This window comes from Sphaerodactylus townsendi, linkage group LG06, assembly GCF_021028975.2.
Source record: "Sphaerodactylus townsendi isolate TG3544 linkage group LG06, MPM_Stown_v2.3, whole genome shotgun sequence".
Lineage (NCBI taxonomy): Eukaryota > Metazoa > Chordata > Lepidosauria > Squamata > Sphaerodactylidae > Sphaerodactylus > Sphaerodactylus townsendi.
Window position 1 is genome coordinate 86953283 of NC_059430.1, and position 16785 is coordinate 86970067.

General features: G+C 39.9%; 1 protein-coding gene across 5 annotated transcripts in view; it reads left to right on the forward strand.

Annotated features, from left to right (window-relative positions):
* Positions 1–16581, forward strand: part of ORC5 (origin recognition complex subunit 5) — a 97105-nt gene extending 80524 nt beyond the window's left edge. For 4 of the 5 annotated variants that reach the window (XM_048501340.1, XM_048501341.1, XM_048501342.1 and 1 more), the window contains 3 exons: positions 4502–4614; positions 10842–10918; positions 11892–16581. In XM_048501340.1, coding sequence (XP_048357297.1) covers positions 4502–4614; positions 10842–10887 — 159 coding nt within the window. In that variant the 3' untranslated portion in view covers positions 10888–10918; positions 11892–16581. The remainder of the gene's footprint in view (positions 1–4501; positions 4615–10841; positions 10919–11891) is intronic. The other variant, XR_007244870.1, reaches the window with a different exon arrangement.
* The last annotated feature ends 204 nt before the right edge of the window (positions 16582–16785 follow it).

Consider the following 16785-nt stretch of genomic DNA (forward strand, 5'->3'; position numbering starts at 1 on the left):
TCTAATGGACCTACCGCTTCCCTCGCTGGCATCCTACTTTTGATATACTTGAAAAACTGCTTGTTGCTGGTCTTGATGTTTGCAGCCATATGTTCCTCATAACCCTTTTTTGCCTAGCTTACAGCTAACTTGCTTCTCTTTTGCCACCATTTGGATCTTAACTAGGGCAAGGTTTAATGTTTTTCCATCAGCCATCGCTCTTGGCCGCTTTATGTTAATTCTGCTCCAGAATAGAGTCTGTGATCTCTGCCTGAATCAGCTGGAATCAATCAGCCATATTTTATTGCCCAAAATACAAAAAAGTTAGTGTATCTGCTGACAAATCTGGGGTCATTGTAGCATCTAACTTGGCCTTTTTTCCTCAATAGTAGTGATGCTGAGATTCTTGAAGAAGTTGCGAAGTTTCTTTTACAGGTATTTGTACATTCTTCAAAAGAGATATAGCCATGGGCTTTTTAACACTTATTTATACTTTTAACGTTGTAAAATTATGCTCCTATCCATTTTTAAAATATAATATTTTATTGAAGATTTAACTTTTATTTCCTTTTGTTAACTTGTTTTACTTTTGTCAATTTACTGCCACCTCTTGATCAAAGGTTCCTGGTTGGATCGTAAATAACTTTTTAATTTATGCCTAATAAAGGTTATTATATTGTATTGTATGGTATTGAGTTATCCGTGGAGGATTGGCAGTAGCTTGCTTTTGATCACTGTGGGATGTATTCCACCTTCTGGATCAAGAAGCTGAATTTCTTATTTTAATGTTTTTACATTTTTAGACAGTTTCTCTCTGCCTGGAACTTTGTGCCTTTTATTTATGGTTTTCTCCATCATGAGTTATTCTTTACATAAAGGTATATAAATGTTCCCTATAGTTAATATGTCCTATTTTTCCTCCTGGAGGACAGTAGCTTCAGGGTATGTGCTAATTTATCATTCTAAGCTCCCAAGGACTCAAATGTATTAAATAAAGAAATAAGAAAAGCTAAATTGAAAGTGTGTGATTGGGTTATCTAGAACATATGCAAGTTATGATCTTAACCCAAGTTCATGTTCACCATTATTCATCGGACATCACTGATTCTAATGATTGCATCAATATTTCATTCTGTGTTCCCACTGCCTAAGTAAGGGAATATTGTTGTCAGTATATTCAGATAGTAATAGTTACATTACAGAACAAATACTTCATTGTACAAAGATGAAATCAGAAATATGAAGTCCAGGGGGAATTTTTTTTTACTTTTTCCAAATAGAAAACAGGAAATACTGTTTAACACTGAGAAAAATGTTATGAAACACTTTATTTTTTGGAGTGATTGAAATGCATTTAAGACAGATTTTTCTTACTCATCATAGTTCAAAGACTTCATCAGAAGTCAGTTTAGGAATTGTTCAATTGAGGATCTGTTGTTTTAATGTTACTTTTAACAGATGTTTGCACACTACATTAATACAACAATGCTTTAAAAAACCCAGCAGCCTCAGTCAAACAAAGCTAAAAGAAGTTTGTTTCCCTAGCTTCTGAAAGACTCGCATGTGTGAATGGAATATAATTTATTTATCTGTGTTTGGATTGTTTGGGACCTTTAATGCTGGGAAATTGTAACATGATACCAAGTGGCTGGAGCTGCAATTTCTTAGGTAAAAGTCCTTGTCTTGTCTTCAAATGGTAACCCACGGCTTTGTATCTGCTGTAGCATGTTATTCTTAAAACATTAATCAGAAATTTGGTGTCTAGTCTGCTGCCATTTTAAATTTATAGTCCGAAGGTTTAGGGAGCAATTTTGCTGTGCTGACCTTCTGTTCCATTTTACTGCATTTTGGAGATAATGGTCACCATTTGTTGTTAATACAGTGAGTGGCACATTTGTAATGCTGTGGCAAGGTCATTTTTGAGTTCTACATCCTCCATAATATTTAGGTGGGTCCAGCTCCAAGTCATCAGTGCTTCAGTTGTGTTCACGGGGAGCGTTTATGAGCCTCGAGCTGTTCTTGCTGTGGAATATGACTTCTTTTCATTGGTAGTCTCTGAGTGTAAGAGGCCAGCTGCAAGCACACCCTGCAAAAAATGATCAGCCAGTGATGGTGCACTGGGGTGTAAAAGAGCAGTTGCAATAACAGATTATTCCATTACGCATTATCGTTGACTGAATAAAAGGCCTGAGTTAATGAAGAGCCATTCTTCTTAATTCAGAGGTGTTCATAATATACGAAAATAATTTTTAACACTACCAAACTGGGGACAGGTATTGGATAATATCCATACTGAATGTCATTTCTGAATGGCAGTCTGAGTGCTTTTCCATTTATTTCCCTTTTCTAAAGTGCTTGAGACACAGGGTGTTTCGTTTTGCTCTACACATAGTAATCTGTAGATCTGAGTAACTTACAGTGCAGTCTTAAGCAGCATTGACTCTTCTAAGCCCACTGATTCTAGTGGACTTATAAGAATGTAACTCTGTTTGGGATTGCTCAGTAAGTTTCATAGCTATATAAATGAGCCAGTGAGCAAAATTGTTCTAAAATGCTAATATCTGGATATAGTATTGTGCTCAGCAAATGTCAGGTTATTATTATGTGCTCTACCTTTATTAAGAATACTCGCATACATTTGTTTTGACTAGTGTAAGCTGGAATTGTATAAGCTTGTTCATGCAACCATTTTCTACAGGGAAGGACTGTGTTCCCATGTATTTTGGTTGGTCTCAATGCTCTATGTGGTAAGGTCTGCTGTTCCCAGTTGCTGCCATTACATCCAATTCCGACCAAGTTGGCTGTAATTATGTCCTAGTGAAATTAATGGAATTTAAATCAGCCATGACCAACATGTCCCATTCATTTCAGTAGACCTTAAGCATAATTAACTTTTATTGGACTGGAATTCACATTTACAGTTGAAGTTGATTGCATTCTTAGCACATAATGTTTTCACAAGATTGTGTTGCATCCAAATCAGGGACTTCAAAGAATCCTACAAGTGAAAATAGATACATAAGACACAACTAGTGGAATACATACAACCAAATACCAAACTGAAGAGTGGAATGAAAACATTCCAGGATGACTTGTGATGTTACCATGTGTTATCTACCATAATCCACAGATGTGGATAATATGTGTAGTGCACAGTAGTAAAATCAGTCCTGTTTTAGTACATTCCATATATACTGAGACAAAGTATAATTGTTTAATGTACATGACAGTAAATATGTCTATTTTTATACTACCTTCCTTACATCAAGCAAAAGGGTCCTTAATAAGAGTTTTAGTGAAGACTACAACATTCTGTAAGGGTAGCTCCCATTCTGCACGTGAGCTCCCAAAGGCACCTGGTGGGCCACTGCGAGTAGCAGAGTGCTGGACTAGATGGACTCTGGTCTGATCCAGCAGGCTAGTTCTTATGTTCTTATGTTCTTAGTAGTTGGATCCAGTTTGCCTAATATAAAGGGGGTGCTAACACTAACTGCTCACACACCTAGATCTTCATATTATTGAATAATATACTGACACCTAAGACAAATGTACAAGCTATAAAATGTTTAGGTTCCACTATGAGATCACACACCTTTCTTACTTGATGAAACTGAAAGGACTACAAAGGGATACTGTATCAAAAGAGGGGAAATCATATCATTTCTTCAAATTAAAAGGTAACGGCCTCTCTGGTCTGTTGCATATGAAAGCAAAAACAGGGCTTAAGCTCTAAGTCATGATGGTGTAAAGAAGCCATTTAATGAAGGCCAGCATCTAATCAGAGAGGTGGTACAGCACAGCAAAACACATTACTTCTCTGGTAATGGACAAGATTTCCATGACTTGAGGACATGGCTTGAGAAAGAGATAGAAAACCATAACATGGAGAGATTGTGGGGAAATTATGAGATACAGGATTCCATATCATCCAGAATAGGACCTATCCAAATTAGTAGACAAATTATGAAACCTTTCTTTCAAGTTTAATTGGTGGAATCACCGGTCACTTTTCCTCTGGAAGCTTCAGGACGCAATGGTCCTTTTTTTTAGTGTTAGGCTTATGAATTTTTGTATTCATTACCTTTGAAGACACATCAAGAAATACAGAGCTGGTCAACTAGTCTAACCGTCTGCACAGTGCAGGAAATCCACAACTATCTCCCCTCCCCTAGGGACCCTAGCTCTGTGCCCAAAAGAAGTTTAATTGCATTGCTTGGCCAAGACTCGCACACTATTTTGGCTTGAATATTTGAAAACTATTGTAAAAATTAGCTTCCCTGCTAGCGGACACAGTTACCAATGCTGGGAGGTACAATATTTTTAAATTACACTGTTTGCCCTGTTAGTAGTTCAGACTTAAATAAAATAACTAGACAGCGTTAACAAGTTCACTGTTTTTATCGAGAACCACAGCCAAACCCTGCCTGTCAAAATCAATTCTTGTGGTTCCTGCTGGACACCTTGCCTTGGATTGGTGCTTGCATTAGTAAAGCCAGTTCCTTTTTCTCTCCTTCCTCTTTAGATCACATCACTTGTGACACTACAGCTGTTAACCTTGGTAGGCCATGACGACATACTTAATGGCCCAAGATACAAATGCAGCGTGTCTCTAGATTTCATCAGAAGCATTTCAAGGTAACTCCTCCTTAACATCCTGTAGTACTGCAAGCACAGTATTGTGCTTCACCTTTCAACTAAGTTTCCAGCTGTTTAGAGAAGTGACTCTTCGGGTTGTCCAGAACGAAGAAAAGATGGCAGTAAACTAAATAAAAGAGAAACTGGTTGTGTTGTGTTTTAGTACTATGGACAGCATACACCAGCCATCTGTTATGGTCTGCCAAGCGCTTGTTTTTGCAGTCCCAGCAGGCGGCACAACGTGAATGTTTGTTGAGCTCTCAGTGGGCTGCCTTACATTTGATTTGATTTTGATTTGATATATAATTTATATACCGCTCTCCCCCAGAGGTCTCAGGACCGTGCACAACAGCAAAAGTAATATACAATAATACACAATCTCATAATAGTACAAAACCATAAGGCTAGTAGCTAATTCAATAGCCTCCCAGCCCAACAATTCAAGCAATAATGCAATCAGGTTAACAACAACAATTAAATCAGCATATAAGAACACCAACATTAAATATAACATATCATAACAGCAGCAATATAATCATCACCGAATCACAATAACCTAATATTTCACGTAGTATCACATAGCATGATAAATAATCACATAGCAACTATAGCATAACACTTCCCAATAGCATCACATTACAATAATTTACAAATGCAAGAACAGCTACAAAAAACATAACAATATTCAAATATAACTCCCCACAACCCACCTACAGTAACCTTATTCCCTACAATTAACATAATAATTTTACCTGACCTAGCACAGTTAAACAAATAGATGGCGACTTCTTAGTAAGACCATAATCTAGAAACCTAACCAAAACGATCTAACAACAACAAACATCCTACCTACACTACACTACCAGCCCAATTTAGTGAATACAAACTACCGTATACACTCTCGTATAAGCCGAAATTTTCAGCCTTTTTTTAGGCTGAAAAATGTCCCCGTCGGCTTATACGCGGGTCACCCCCTCCCCCCCGCGCAGAGCCCCAGCGCTTACTTATGAGTGGCGAAGCCTCGTCCCCCTCACTAACTCACGCTTTTTTTCTTGCAGGCTCAAAGTTTAAGGCATTGTTTCAGGAAAGCTGCCGGCTTTCTTTCTTGCAAGCTCTAAGTCTACAGGAAAGCTGCCGTTCGAGGCAGCCTGTCTATGGTTTTCTTAAAGCTGCAGCATTGCCCTTTTAAGGAAACCATAGACAGGCTGCCTCGAGCGGCAGCTTCCCTGTAGACTTAGAGCTTAGAAAGCCGGCAGCTTCCCTGAAACAACACGTTAAACTTTGAGCCTGCAAGAAAGAAAGTGTGAGTTAGTGAGGGGGAGGAGGCATTCTCTGTTTCGCTTTCTCATGCTTTCAGCCACTTTCCCTCTCCCCAGACCCGTGCATGCCGCCTCGCCCCTCCTTCAAAAGCCTCCCAAAGGCTTCTGGGGCGCTCCTTTCCTCCAGCTGTGGCTCCTTTGCCGGCTCAGCACCCTGGCTCCTGATGGATCTTTCCCACCCTCAGCGTATACGCAAGTCAATAAAATTTCCCAGTTTTTTGAGGTAGAATTGGGTGCCTCGGCTTAAATGCGGGTTGGCTTATACGCAAGTATATACTGTAATCTAGCTCATATCACTAACTAAACACTATTGTAACACTCTGCCAAACCCAAAACTCTAAATCTACTGCATCCACATTTAAGAAATGAAATTTGTGACCAAGTCCGCAGCGTGATGCAGAGGAGAATCCAGCCTTAGAGTTCCAGCGTCTTTTCAGAGCCGCTGCCATGTTCGTAATAGGTGTGCCTCGCTCCTCAGTGCGGGACTCTCTGAGGTTACACAGGCGAAAGGCTCACAAAAAGTTATTCGGGGGCTCTGCCACCACCACCCTCGTTGCCACACTCCAGGCTCCATCAGCGGAGGCTGCCACACCGCAAAGGGGTCCCTGCCACTGACCCCTGTCTATCCTAGCATCTCCTGAGATGGGCGAGCATTGCGGGCTCCACCCAATCTTGACCCGAGACCATGGTCGCGGTTGTAAGCCATTCGGGGGGTCCCTGCCACTGACCCCCCCAGATCCCGCCAGTCCCAGTGGCTCCCCACAGACCTCTCTACTGTCTCTGCTACTCCACGGGTCACCACTCGTTGAGACCGGTAGCTGGAGAACCGCCGCCGGAATGCACCAGCCTTCCCCCACCGCCACACCTCGCCGCAGGTCATTATTTCAGCTTGAAGTTTCTTAATGTTGCTAAGTTCATTAAGTTCATTAAGTTCATTTAGCAGGGTGCCCAGCGTAATTCTCAGAAAGTGGAGGGTAGGAAAACCCCTCAGACATAGCCTAATTGCCAAAAATCCAAAAAAGGTTCCAAAAATACCGGAGCACCAGACCGCTACGTCTGCTCTGGGCACCATCTTGTTTTCAAGATGGCGGACTGGTGGACTGCATTCAGCTTCGCTGGTCATGTTGTGGCGGGCTGCTCTAGAAGATCTGTTTGTAATATAGCCTTCATTGTATTATTATTTATTTACACAGAACCATCAGTATAGACTTGGTGTTTTCTACAGAGCCAGATATGCAGAAAAGTCTCCCCTACAGCGCTTATGGTTTACGTTTAGATGATGGGAAGAACAATCAGGGAAAGGGAAGAGTAGCAGCTGCAAAGGAAGCAGAACTCAACATGAAAGCAGGAGAATTGTGACTGGATTTAAAAAAAACTGCAAATAGCAGCAGTGGGTGGAGAACTGATTAGCATTGGGAACGCAGTGCAGGGCACTGCCTTAATCCTCTTCCTTGCCATTTACTCTGCATGGTAACATACACTAACACCTGTATGGTACCTGCTTGGTTTGCCATGGAGCAAAGAGCACTGTCCCTATGGGGGAAGTGGCAGAATTAAGACTGAGAAAATGACTCGGGGGAAGAATCAAGAAAATTCTCTCCCTACATCACAGCCAAGCTCCAAAATAAAGGGTGCTGTGGCTTTTTTTGCAGTTTAAAAACAGTGGGAGGGCCACTTAGGCCTGAATGTGTCCAAATACAATTACATGTACTTGGGCTTTTGGAAATGAGGATCGAGGCATTCTTAGAGATTGCAGGCAAGCACATCATACAGCTAATGAGAGAGGTGGGGGAAGAGATGCTTGGAAAAGAAATTTTCTTTATCCTCCTAGGGAGCTATTTCACACATTATTTCAAAGCAAACCCAGGTTTGCCACTGAGTGTACACACTCAATGGGCGCTATAGCTGAATAGCAACTGGTGAGTGCTTTCATTGTATGTTGTGTGTGTGTGTTGCTTTTCTTCTTTTTTTTAGGTAACTATTTAAAACATCTTAGACATACACCTAAAAAATAAGGTGTTCGGAAGCCCTGAATCTACACCTTTCCAAAGATCACGCAACTGCACTCATATAACCTCTGTTGCAATTAGCAGTGATAAGCCCAAGATTAAACTTCCTGTAGCTCTCATCAGTCATGAGTTAGCAGCTGCAGTGTCAACTCTGATTGTACATTTCTGGCAAATCAAATTCCTCACAATTTTTCATTTGAAGCTGTTTTTAAATGGCCATGTTCTTTCTTGGCAAACAGTGTTTAAAATGTTTTCCTTTCTGTCCAAAATGTAGGAAGTATGTAGACAAGGGCATTGCTTGCCTGGGCCCCTTCTTGCTTGTTGTGTTCTGAGCATGGTTAATTCATACACAATCTTTAAAATTAGCTTACTGTATAAATAAGAGTCACCAGAGTTATATCAGGTTTAGAGTTCTAACTGGGAAAACCTTTAAATGTTGATGTGGAGTTCTTTGAGGAAAACAGACACCAAGGTTTGCATAATATTTAATAGGAATGCCAGCTTAACTCTTTTATAATGTCTTCTTTTATCATTTTGAGAATTCATTTTCAGAATTGGATGCCCAAAGGATTTCAAAACCACCGTGGTCAGTGTTTAGGCTCCCATTCCCACACTTCAAATTAGCTGCAAACCATATCTGTGTTGCATATCATTGGTGCATCATAATTTTTTATGGTTTGTAAAGTTTGACTTCCAGTTCTAGGCTGGAGAACCTCTTGTGGTGTAGGAAGAATTTGGGCAATTTTGCCCAGCATCAGCTTTTACCCCAGTGACCCTTGTACTACTTTCTGCAGCCCTTTGGCCTAGCTGTATGCATAGGGTGGGAGGACTAGAGGACCTGAGGGTCAGTGGGTCCTGTTTGGTCTGCATTATACATTTTAAAAGAGGGAGCTGCAAGCATTTAAAGTTTTCATGTGTGTAAAGCTATAGTTGAAAACTTTTCATTCCTACTCTTCAATGAGAGATTCCTGCAAAATCTTCTGTGTGGAATTAGTTTCATATTCCCTACAGCGTTAATTCTTAACTTCACCCTGTGGTGATGCAAACAGCTAGGACTTGGAATGTGACTGAGTGGGAGAGAGTTTCGAAGGGTGTTCATCTACAGTAGAGCAGTTAGAATTCAGTCCAGCAGCACTTCTTTTTGCTGTCAGGTCACAACTGCTTTATGGTGACCCTGTAGCAGTTTCAAAGCAAAGGGACATTCGGAGGTGACTTGCCATTGCCTGTCTCTGTGTCATGACCGTAGTATATCTTGGAAGTCTCCTATCCAAGTACTAGCCAAAGTCAGGACTGAGAGTGTGTGACTGGCCCAAGGTCCCCCAGCAGGATTCCATAGGGCAAGTGGGAATTTGAATCTGGAGTTTTCAGGTCCTACATCTTCACCACTATACCATGCTGGGTCTTTTCGTAGGACTGGCGAGATCAACAACATTTTGGGTGTCTAAGCTTTCACATGTTACAGGTTTCTTCATCAGATATCAAATGTGACTAAGCAAGCTTCGACTTTCAAAAACTTAATACCTCAAAAAGCTTGTTGATCTCTAAAGTGCTGCTGGACTTCCTTTTAGTACGAGAGAGATTTTCATAATGTCATTATTAAAGAAAAGGGATTGATTGTGGTTTATACATGGTTGTCAAGCTGAACGTTTGCCAGAACAATTATAAATCTCTCTAATGAAGGTGTAGAATATTAACCAGGGCATGGCATTTATTTTTTAAAAACAGAATAGGCTAATAAAGAACGTTCAGGAACAGATTGTTTAATGTTTTCATCTGCTCTGTGTTGTAGTTCCCTAGATAATATACTCTTATGGTAACTTACTGTTTTTCTGACTCAGAGGTCTTTAACAGATCAAAAGTCAATTCTCTTACAGGCAATCGCCGCATCTTAAGCAACTATTAAGGTGGTTTTCCAATCCTCATCTACAAAGAAAAACTAGACAGTTTTTTGAGATGATAAATTCACATAACCTATTAAGAGGGAGGTTAGGTAATATACAAAACAAGCACTTAGGAAATGATGCACAATCTAGAGAAAAGTGAATATGGTGAATAAGAGATCCAATTAGACTTTAGTTAAAATGCAGTTGTAGATGCTGTGTTTTTCAAATGTTCTGTTCTTATTACTGCTAGTAAAGCTGATCTCACACATGAACAGGAAACTTCAATGTCTGAATCATAATATTGCACAATGGAATACATTTGGAAAGGAGAAAAAATTAATTCTTCGTTTTTATTCCCCTGGTGTATCATTCTACGTTAAACCCCAAAGAAATACATTCAACCTTTCGATCCTATTGAGTATTCTTGGATTGTTCAAGGGTAGTTAAAAAACATGGGTTAACCACTGTCAAGATTGGCAGGCTGCAAATTATGGAGCTGTGCTGAAACAGGTGGTTTGGAAGAAGAACAGAGTATTCAGTGGCAGGCAAGAGCTTCGCTTTGCATCTCTAAACAGTGAGCTATATATACTAGGCTTTTTAGTAATTATTTCATTCTTGAGCTACATTGTTTTACTGCTTAAATGGAGCAAATAAACGGCTCTTGCCCTTCTTCATGTACACACAGTCAATACCATGGTCCAGGTATTCCATGTGGAGATATGGGGTTTGCCAACACAGAGTTTCTGTGGGCACAAGGATTTCAGCTCAAGGTGTGTGACTTTCATGGCTGTTCACCACAGCAGGAGTAGGATTTTGGAGACTGTTTCAGGTTGGCACAGGAGAGGAAAGTTGCGCCTCAAAGGCAGAAATCCTTATGCCTGTAAAAATGTGACATTGTATCCACCTCATGAATGGAAAAAGACCAGATTTCCACCATTTTCTCCTCCTGTTTTTGAGAAACTTGAGTAATCACTCAATATCTGATTGTGTGTGTTCATGTTTTTTTTTATTTACAGGACAGTGAACTTTGACATAATAAAGTACTTGTATGACTTCTTGTGAAGACCCTGTGAACTGGGTGACACTGACTAAGGCAAGCTTTGTTTTTCTGTTGACTTCAACTGTCCAGGGAGAGGAGACTTTGGGCTTCACTGGATTTGTCCAAAACAGGTGCTGGCCCAGCGTGGGATCTGATGAAAATGTTCAAGCTACTCTAGATGGATCTGAGCAGAGGACTGTTTACCAGAGGCCCCCGAGTATTTGGGGAAAATGTGTTAATTATAAACAGCAGGGTCTGAACACAATCTGTTCTGCTCTTAATGATGTTATCTTAACACTAAAATTGTTTGAAACCCATTTGACTAAGGACTGTGTTTTATACTATATTGAACTATCCCCTGTGCTTTGAAGATGGCAGCAGCCCTTGTTTCTCTGCCCAGTCTTTTCACTTCCTCTCCATGGGAGCCTTTTAAAACTGCCTGCCAAAGCACTCAGTCCTATGGCCATAGTTTAAACAAGATTCAAATAGTAAACACGATAAGCATAAAACTAAGGTGGTGCGTGCTTAACTTTTTTCCCTAAGCCCTGGCCAGTTATTTGTAACTGTAAATTTGGAGAATTAAAATCCATTCTTAAAAAAAACACACCACTTGGTCCTTATATTATATTGAAAGACAAGAATATACTTCAGCAAATTACTCCCTCATTCAAAGATACCATGATACGTAATACAGGAAGCATAATTAGTGTACCTACTTTCATGATCAGACCTATGAACTCTGAAACTTCCAGAGAGAAGACATATGGATCTTCTCTCTGTAAGTATGTATATCATGAGATTGGCAACTGAGTGCAATACCAGATAGACGTGTTTAGATGTGGAAATTGCATGCAGACAATACCCAAGATTCTGTGAGTTTGTTTGTTTGAGGGGGAGGTTGCTGTTTTATGTACGTTTTTTTAACTGATGTTTCAACTAACTGCATCCAGCCACTTTTGATTTTTGACTGTTTTTGTTTCATTCCTTCTGGACCATTCATGTATTGCTGTCTTTGTTTTTAAAACAGATTTCTCAGTATGCTGCTTTATGGACTTCAAAGCAGGACAAAAATATCCCCAAAATTTCTTAAGTAGTCCTTATTTGAAATATGCTCAAAAGCTTTACCAGCCAAAGAGAAGGCTTTTCTTGAAAAGTCCCCAGAACCAAGCTCACGTGACTCTGGAAAATCCACAGAGAGGTGCAAAAGTCTCCTTGCCTGGGCCAGAACTCTCACAAACCATCTAAAGCTATCAAGACCCAATATAGCATTTAAAGTTCCTGTTCCTTTGGATACATCATCATCACCTTCATTCACACACAGCCAAAGAGATGCCTCATATACCATCTGGTCACCAGACTGAGATGGAAATTCTCCTGTTTAGGTGGAAAGTGTTCTGTATATCTCCAGTGAGGTTTCGATATTGTTGTGCATTTATTTGTTTTCAAGCCTGTCTCTGGAGAGGGACAATATACCTTTTCAAAATAAATATAGGCATGATAGAGCATTGTGAGCAATAGTGACTGCATATTCTGTCATACAGGAGGGTTGATTCCATGTCTTCCGCACCTTCCTGCCCAGCTCTGTAGCATACATGCTCAGCCAGCAATCAGCAGATATTTTTGAGAGTCAACCTGGTGTAGTGGGTAACAGCAGCAGGTTCTGATCTGGAGTACCGGGTTTGTTTTTGCCCCCTTACAAATGAACCCTGCTGAGTGACATTGGGCCAGTCATAATTTTCTCAGAACTCCCTCAGCACCACCTACCACGCAGGGTGTCGGTTGTGAGGAGGGGAAGGTGACTGTAAGCTGCTTGAAGACTTCTTTCAGTAAAGAAAAGCAGGGTATAAAAACCAGCTCCTTTTCGAACAGAAGGTAAATTCATGACCTTGGAGACTTCTAAACCGGTTGCTGAGGCAGATCTCACAAGAGGGAGGCCTGCCTCCTGTGATCCAAGCACTTTAGTCCAACCAGCAACTTTTTGATTGATAACCGTTAAGTGCCCCATTGTGCATGAATTTTCCAATCTGAGCTGGCAAGTGAAGGTGCAAGAAATGAGAATACTTCATTTCTTGGGAGAAATTAAAAGGAGATGAGTAGTCTGTTAATGTTAATGATAAATAACTTGAAACATCCACATTCAGGGTTCTAATTTCAGTCCTGAATAGAATTTTTTAATTTTTTTCAGTCAGCTAAAGAACACTATTTTAATGCCAACTATTTCTCTTTTAAGTGCTGTTCCACAGTTTCCTTCCAGAAATCTTTGAATATTCAATATATTTGTGTAGCTATACAGAAAAAAAAACTTTGACGGCCTCCTTTGCCGAAGAGATCTTTTCTCCACTGTAGCTTTATTGCCAAGTTGTTAACTCTGGAAGAACGAGCTGTGTGCAGGCTATTTTCTGTACTGAATTTTTTCATATTCAGAACAAGTCTCCATGGCAAGAGCCCATAGAAGAACTATTCCCAAAAGGCCTTGTAACAGTAGAAAAAAACTCACACAGGTTTCTAAGAGAAAAATGTCAGCACTAGGCAGTGGACTTTTAGAAGATGTAGACGTTTTCAGTAATATTTCTTTCTACATTAAACAAAACACTTTTATTTCGTTTTCTACCAATGATGGCTCTTCAAATCTCCAGTTATGTGCTATATTTATTATGCACCTGCCCACATGTATTAGAAGTAATATGAATTCTGTTCACTGAAACTGCAGATGTTCAGGGACGTAGCATAAAAAATTATTGTACTTTTAACAGTGATCTGCATTGATTACACTTCATGCATGTTAACACCGTAGAATAGATGGCAGGGTTCTTACAGGATAACAGAGTTTCAGCTAGCATTTTTCTTAACATGTTTTTAAAAAGAAATACCCTACTTCAGCAGCAGAAAACATGTTTCAGCTTGTAGACATTCCCTGATTCAGTCTCTGCTATCTCCTCATAAAAGAGCCTGGGGAAGACCTGCCGCGGACCGTGGAGAACTGGAGCAGTCAGGTTGGGTTAGATGGACAAAACAATTTTACGTTTAGAACAAAAAATGGGATATGGATGCCCTAGCAAAGAAACTGGCATGTAGCATGTAAGTCCAGAATTAATTTGGGGAGAGGGGAGGTAGTTTATGCAAAAATGCTCAAAACCTTCACTTAGCCTACTGTACTAAAACCTTATAAAGTAGGTCAGTAGTATTAATGCTAGAGATCCTCATGATAAAGAAGAGTTGGTTTTTATAACTATACTATGTCGGCTGTTGCAGAGGGATAGTGGCTGGCCTGAAGTCTAGCAGTGAATTCGTGGCTGAGAGGAGATTGTAAATAGGGAATCCCTGGCTCACATCCATGTTTGCAGGCACTACACTGTACTAGTCCCAGAATATTATATAGGTTGATCTAATGCACCTACCTTTTACTGTCAGAGTTCATGGGTGTGTTTTTAATATCTCAGTCAATTGATTTCATTTCAAAATAAATTTTCCCATTTTTTAAAGAATGTTAGTTTTAAGTGCATCAGAAAACTGGTGACAGGACTTGATACTGATGATCTGAGTTATTTGAAACTAGGCCAACATATGTTTAGGCATCATATTATTATTTGGAAGAGACTAGAAAGATTATCTGATCCAGCCCCCTGGCCTGCTCTAGGATTAACGAATTCTATGGCTTTATGTACTCTATTGACTGAAGAGCTTAAAATTCTACATGATAGAAATATGCAAATGAAGAAAAATTGTCTGCATGTTTTATGTGGCATATTCTGCTTCTGCTATTTGTATTTTCAAGGGATTTGGGAAAGTTTATAGAACTGGATGGCAAAGAGAGGGTGACGGTATAGAGACTGAGGTTGAGTTAACAATAGGTTATATATGAAGCAGCCCTGGGGAGCTGCAATTTGGCCTGTTAGGAAAACTATGCTAGTACTCCTGGCATCACCAAATCTTTGTTGCTATTGGGAAAATAATGCACTTTGGGGTGTTCGCAGGTCAAATTAATGGCATGTGGGGAAAAGCTTAATAACCTCCCCAACCCACCACAGTCCCAATTAAAATTCCCCTTCCTCATGTGTGATAATAAACTGCTGGGAAATCCAGTTACAACAGAATTCCAGCCTCTTGGTTTGACCCTCAGAATGCCAAGGTAGACCGGAATGCTTAAATTGATGTATGAATCCCCACAGTGCTTCTCTTTTCATTGGTAGCCATTGCACGGATTTATCCAAGTAATTTTCTGCCATTGCAAAAGCTTCTGTAGGTGTCCCACAGAAATTTGACTTCATCCTTATTTTTGCTTGGAAGTAAGCCCCACTGACTTCAATTGTACTTGTTCTCAAGCAAAGTTAGCTTTTTCTTTGTTTTTCTGGAACTCCAATGTTATCCATGGTGGGTGTGTTAACCTGGAACATGCATTCAAATTTTTTAGGCTGAAATAATTAGATTCAAACTACAGCCTTATATAACTTACTGCTAAGTAGCTAGGAGCCATTATGTTACTCAGGATTTACTGATTATCTCCAGTAAAACAAAAGAATCCCTGGGCCTTTATCCCAACAGGCTGGAGACAAGAGATAGGATGTGCTGAGGTTGCAGAGAGACAGCAGGTGAAATAATTGAGCGCAGAGCAAAACACACTTCCCGTCAGAATTGGGATGAAATATTAAAGCCAGATGCTCCTAGGGCACAAGGGGGTACCACAAAGCTTGTAACATGGAGAAACATAATATTTTGGATGATGTTTCTGAAATAAATGTGCATATTCTGTTAGAAATAAGGATTGGTTTCCAACAATTTGGAATAGGAAAAAGACAGGAGCATAAAAACAGAATATAAAGGGTATGAACATGACATGTATAAGCAGCAAGTGTTCTCTTTCCACAGAAAGTTTCCATTACTCAACCTTCTGATCAATGAAGTATCGTTTGAAAACACACCACCAACAAAACAAGGCAAAGATAAATAATGTTAATAGAAATTGCACATGGATCTTGAAATTCTTTTATCTTTCAGAGCAACTATGCCAATGGCAACCTAAGGGCCTATGACCCCATCTGTGATAGATCTTATTAGCCAGTGACCTCAAGAGAGTCCTGGAAGAATTTGCCAAGATATAAACATTTTATGAAATGTAATTTAGCCACGGGACCCTGCATGGTGGAGTGGTGAAGGTGTTGGGATAAGACCTGGGAAAACCAGGTTTGAATCCTAACTTGTGTCATGGAAACTTATTGGGTAACTTTGGGCCAGTCACTCACTCTCAATCCTGACTGGCTAGATTTGGATGGAAGACCTTCAAGGAATACCAGAGTGATGTGGAAGCAGGCAATGGCAAACCATCTCCAAATGTCTCTTGCCTTGAAAACCTATAGGGTCACTACAAGTCAATCCTATAGGGTCATCACAAGTCAACTGTGACTTAATGGCATAATATATATGTATGTCCACATGGCTGAGGCACCTTTTATGCTAACATGTAGGAAGTTACAGAAGGCAATGCTTTGAGCTGTTCTTTTGTGGATAGTTGCTACATTTTTATAGGCTAATGATCTTGCTGATACTAGGCTTGTGCTTTTGTAGCTGGGGAGGCTGGTTTGCTTGGGCTGAGTTTTTATGTTATCGTTATTTTATGCTATGCTGTTATTTTTGCGTTGTTTTGTAAACTGCTACATGTGTAGAACAAGTGGGATATAGATCTTTTGAATAAAAATAAAAATAAATCATGTTTCAACTGACAGCACAATTATAATCTTGTCTGTTTGGCAGTGAAGTCCACTGAGTTTAATGGGGCTTATCCCTTTGTAAGTATGCTTAGAATTTTAGGCTGTTAATCTTTTTATGTGAATGCTTTGAATTATTTTTCCCAGAGAGCCTTTCTGTCATCTATGCTTTGCTGCCTTTTTGTTAGGGGTATTATGCAGAGCAAATGTAAATTTTTC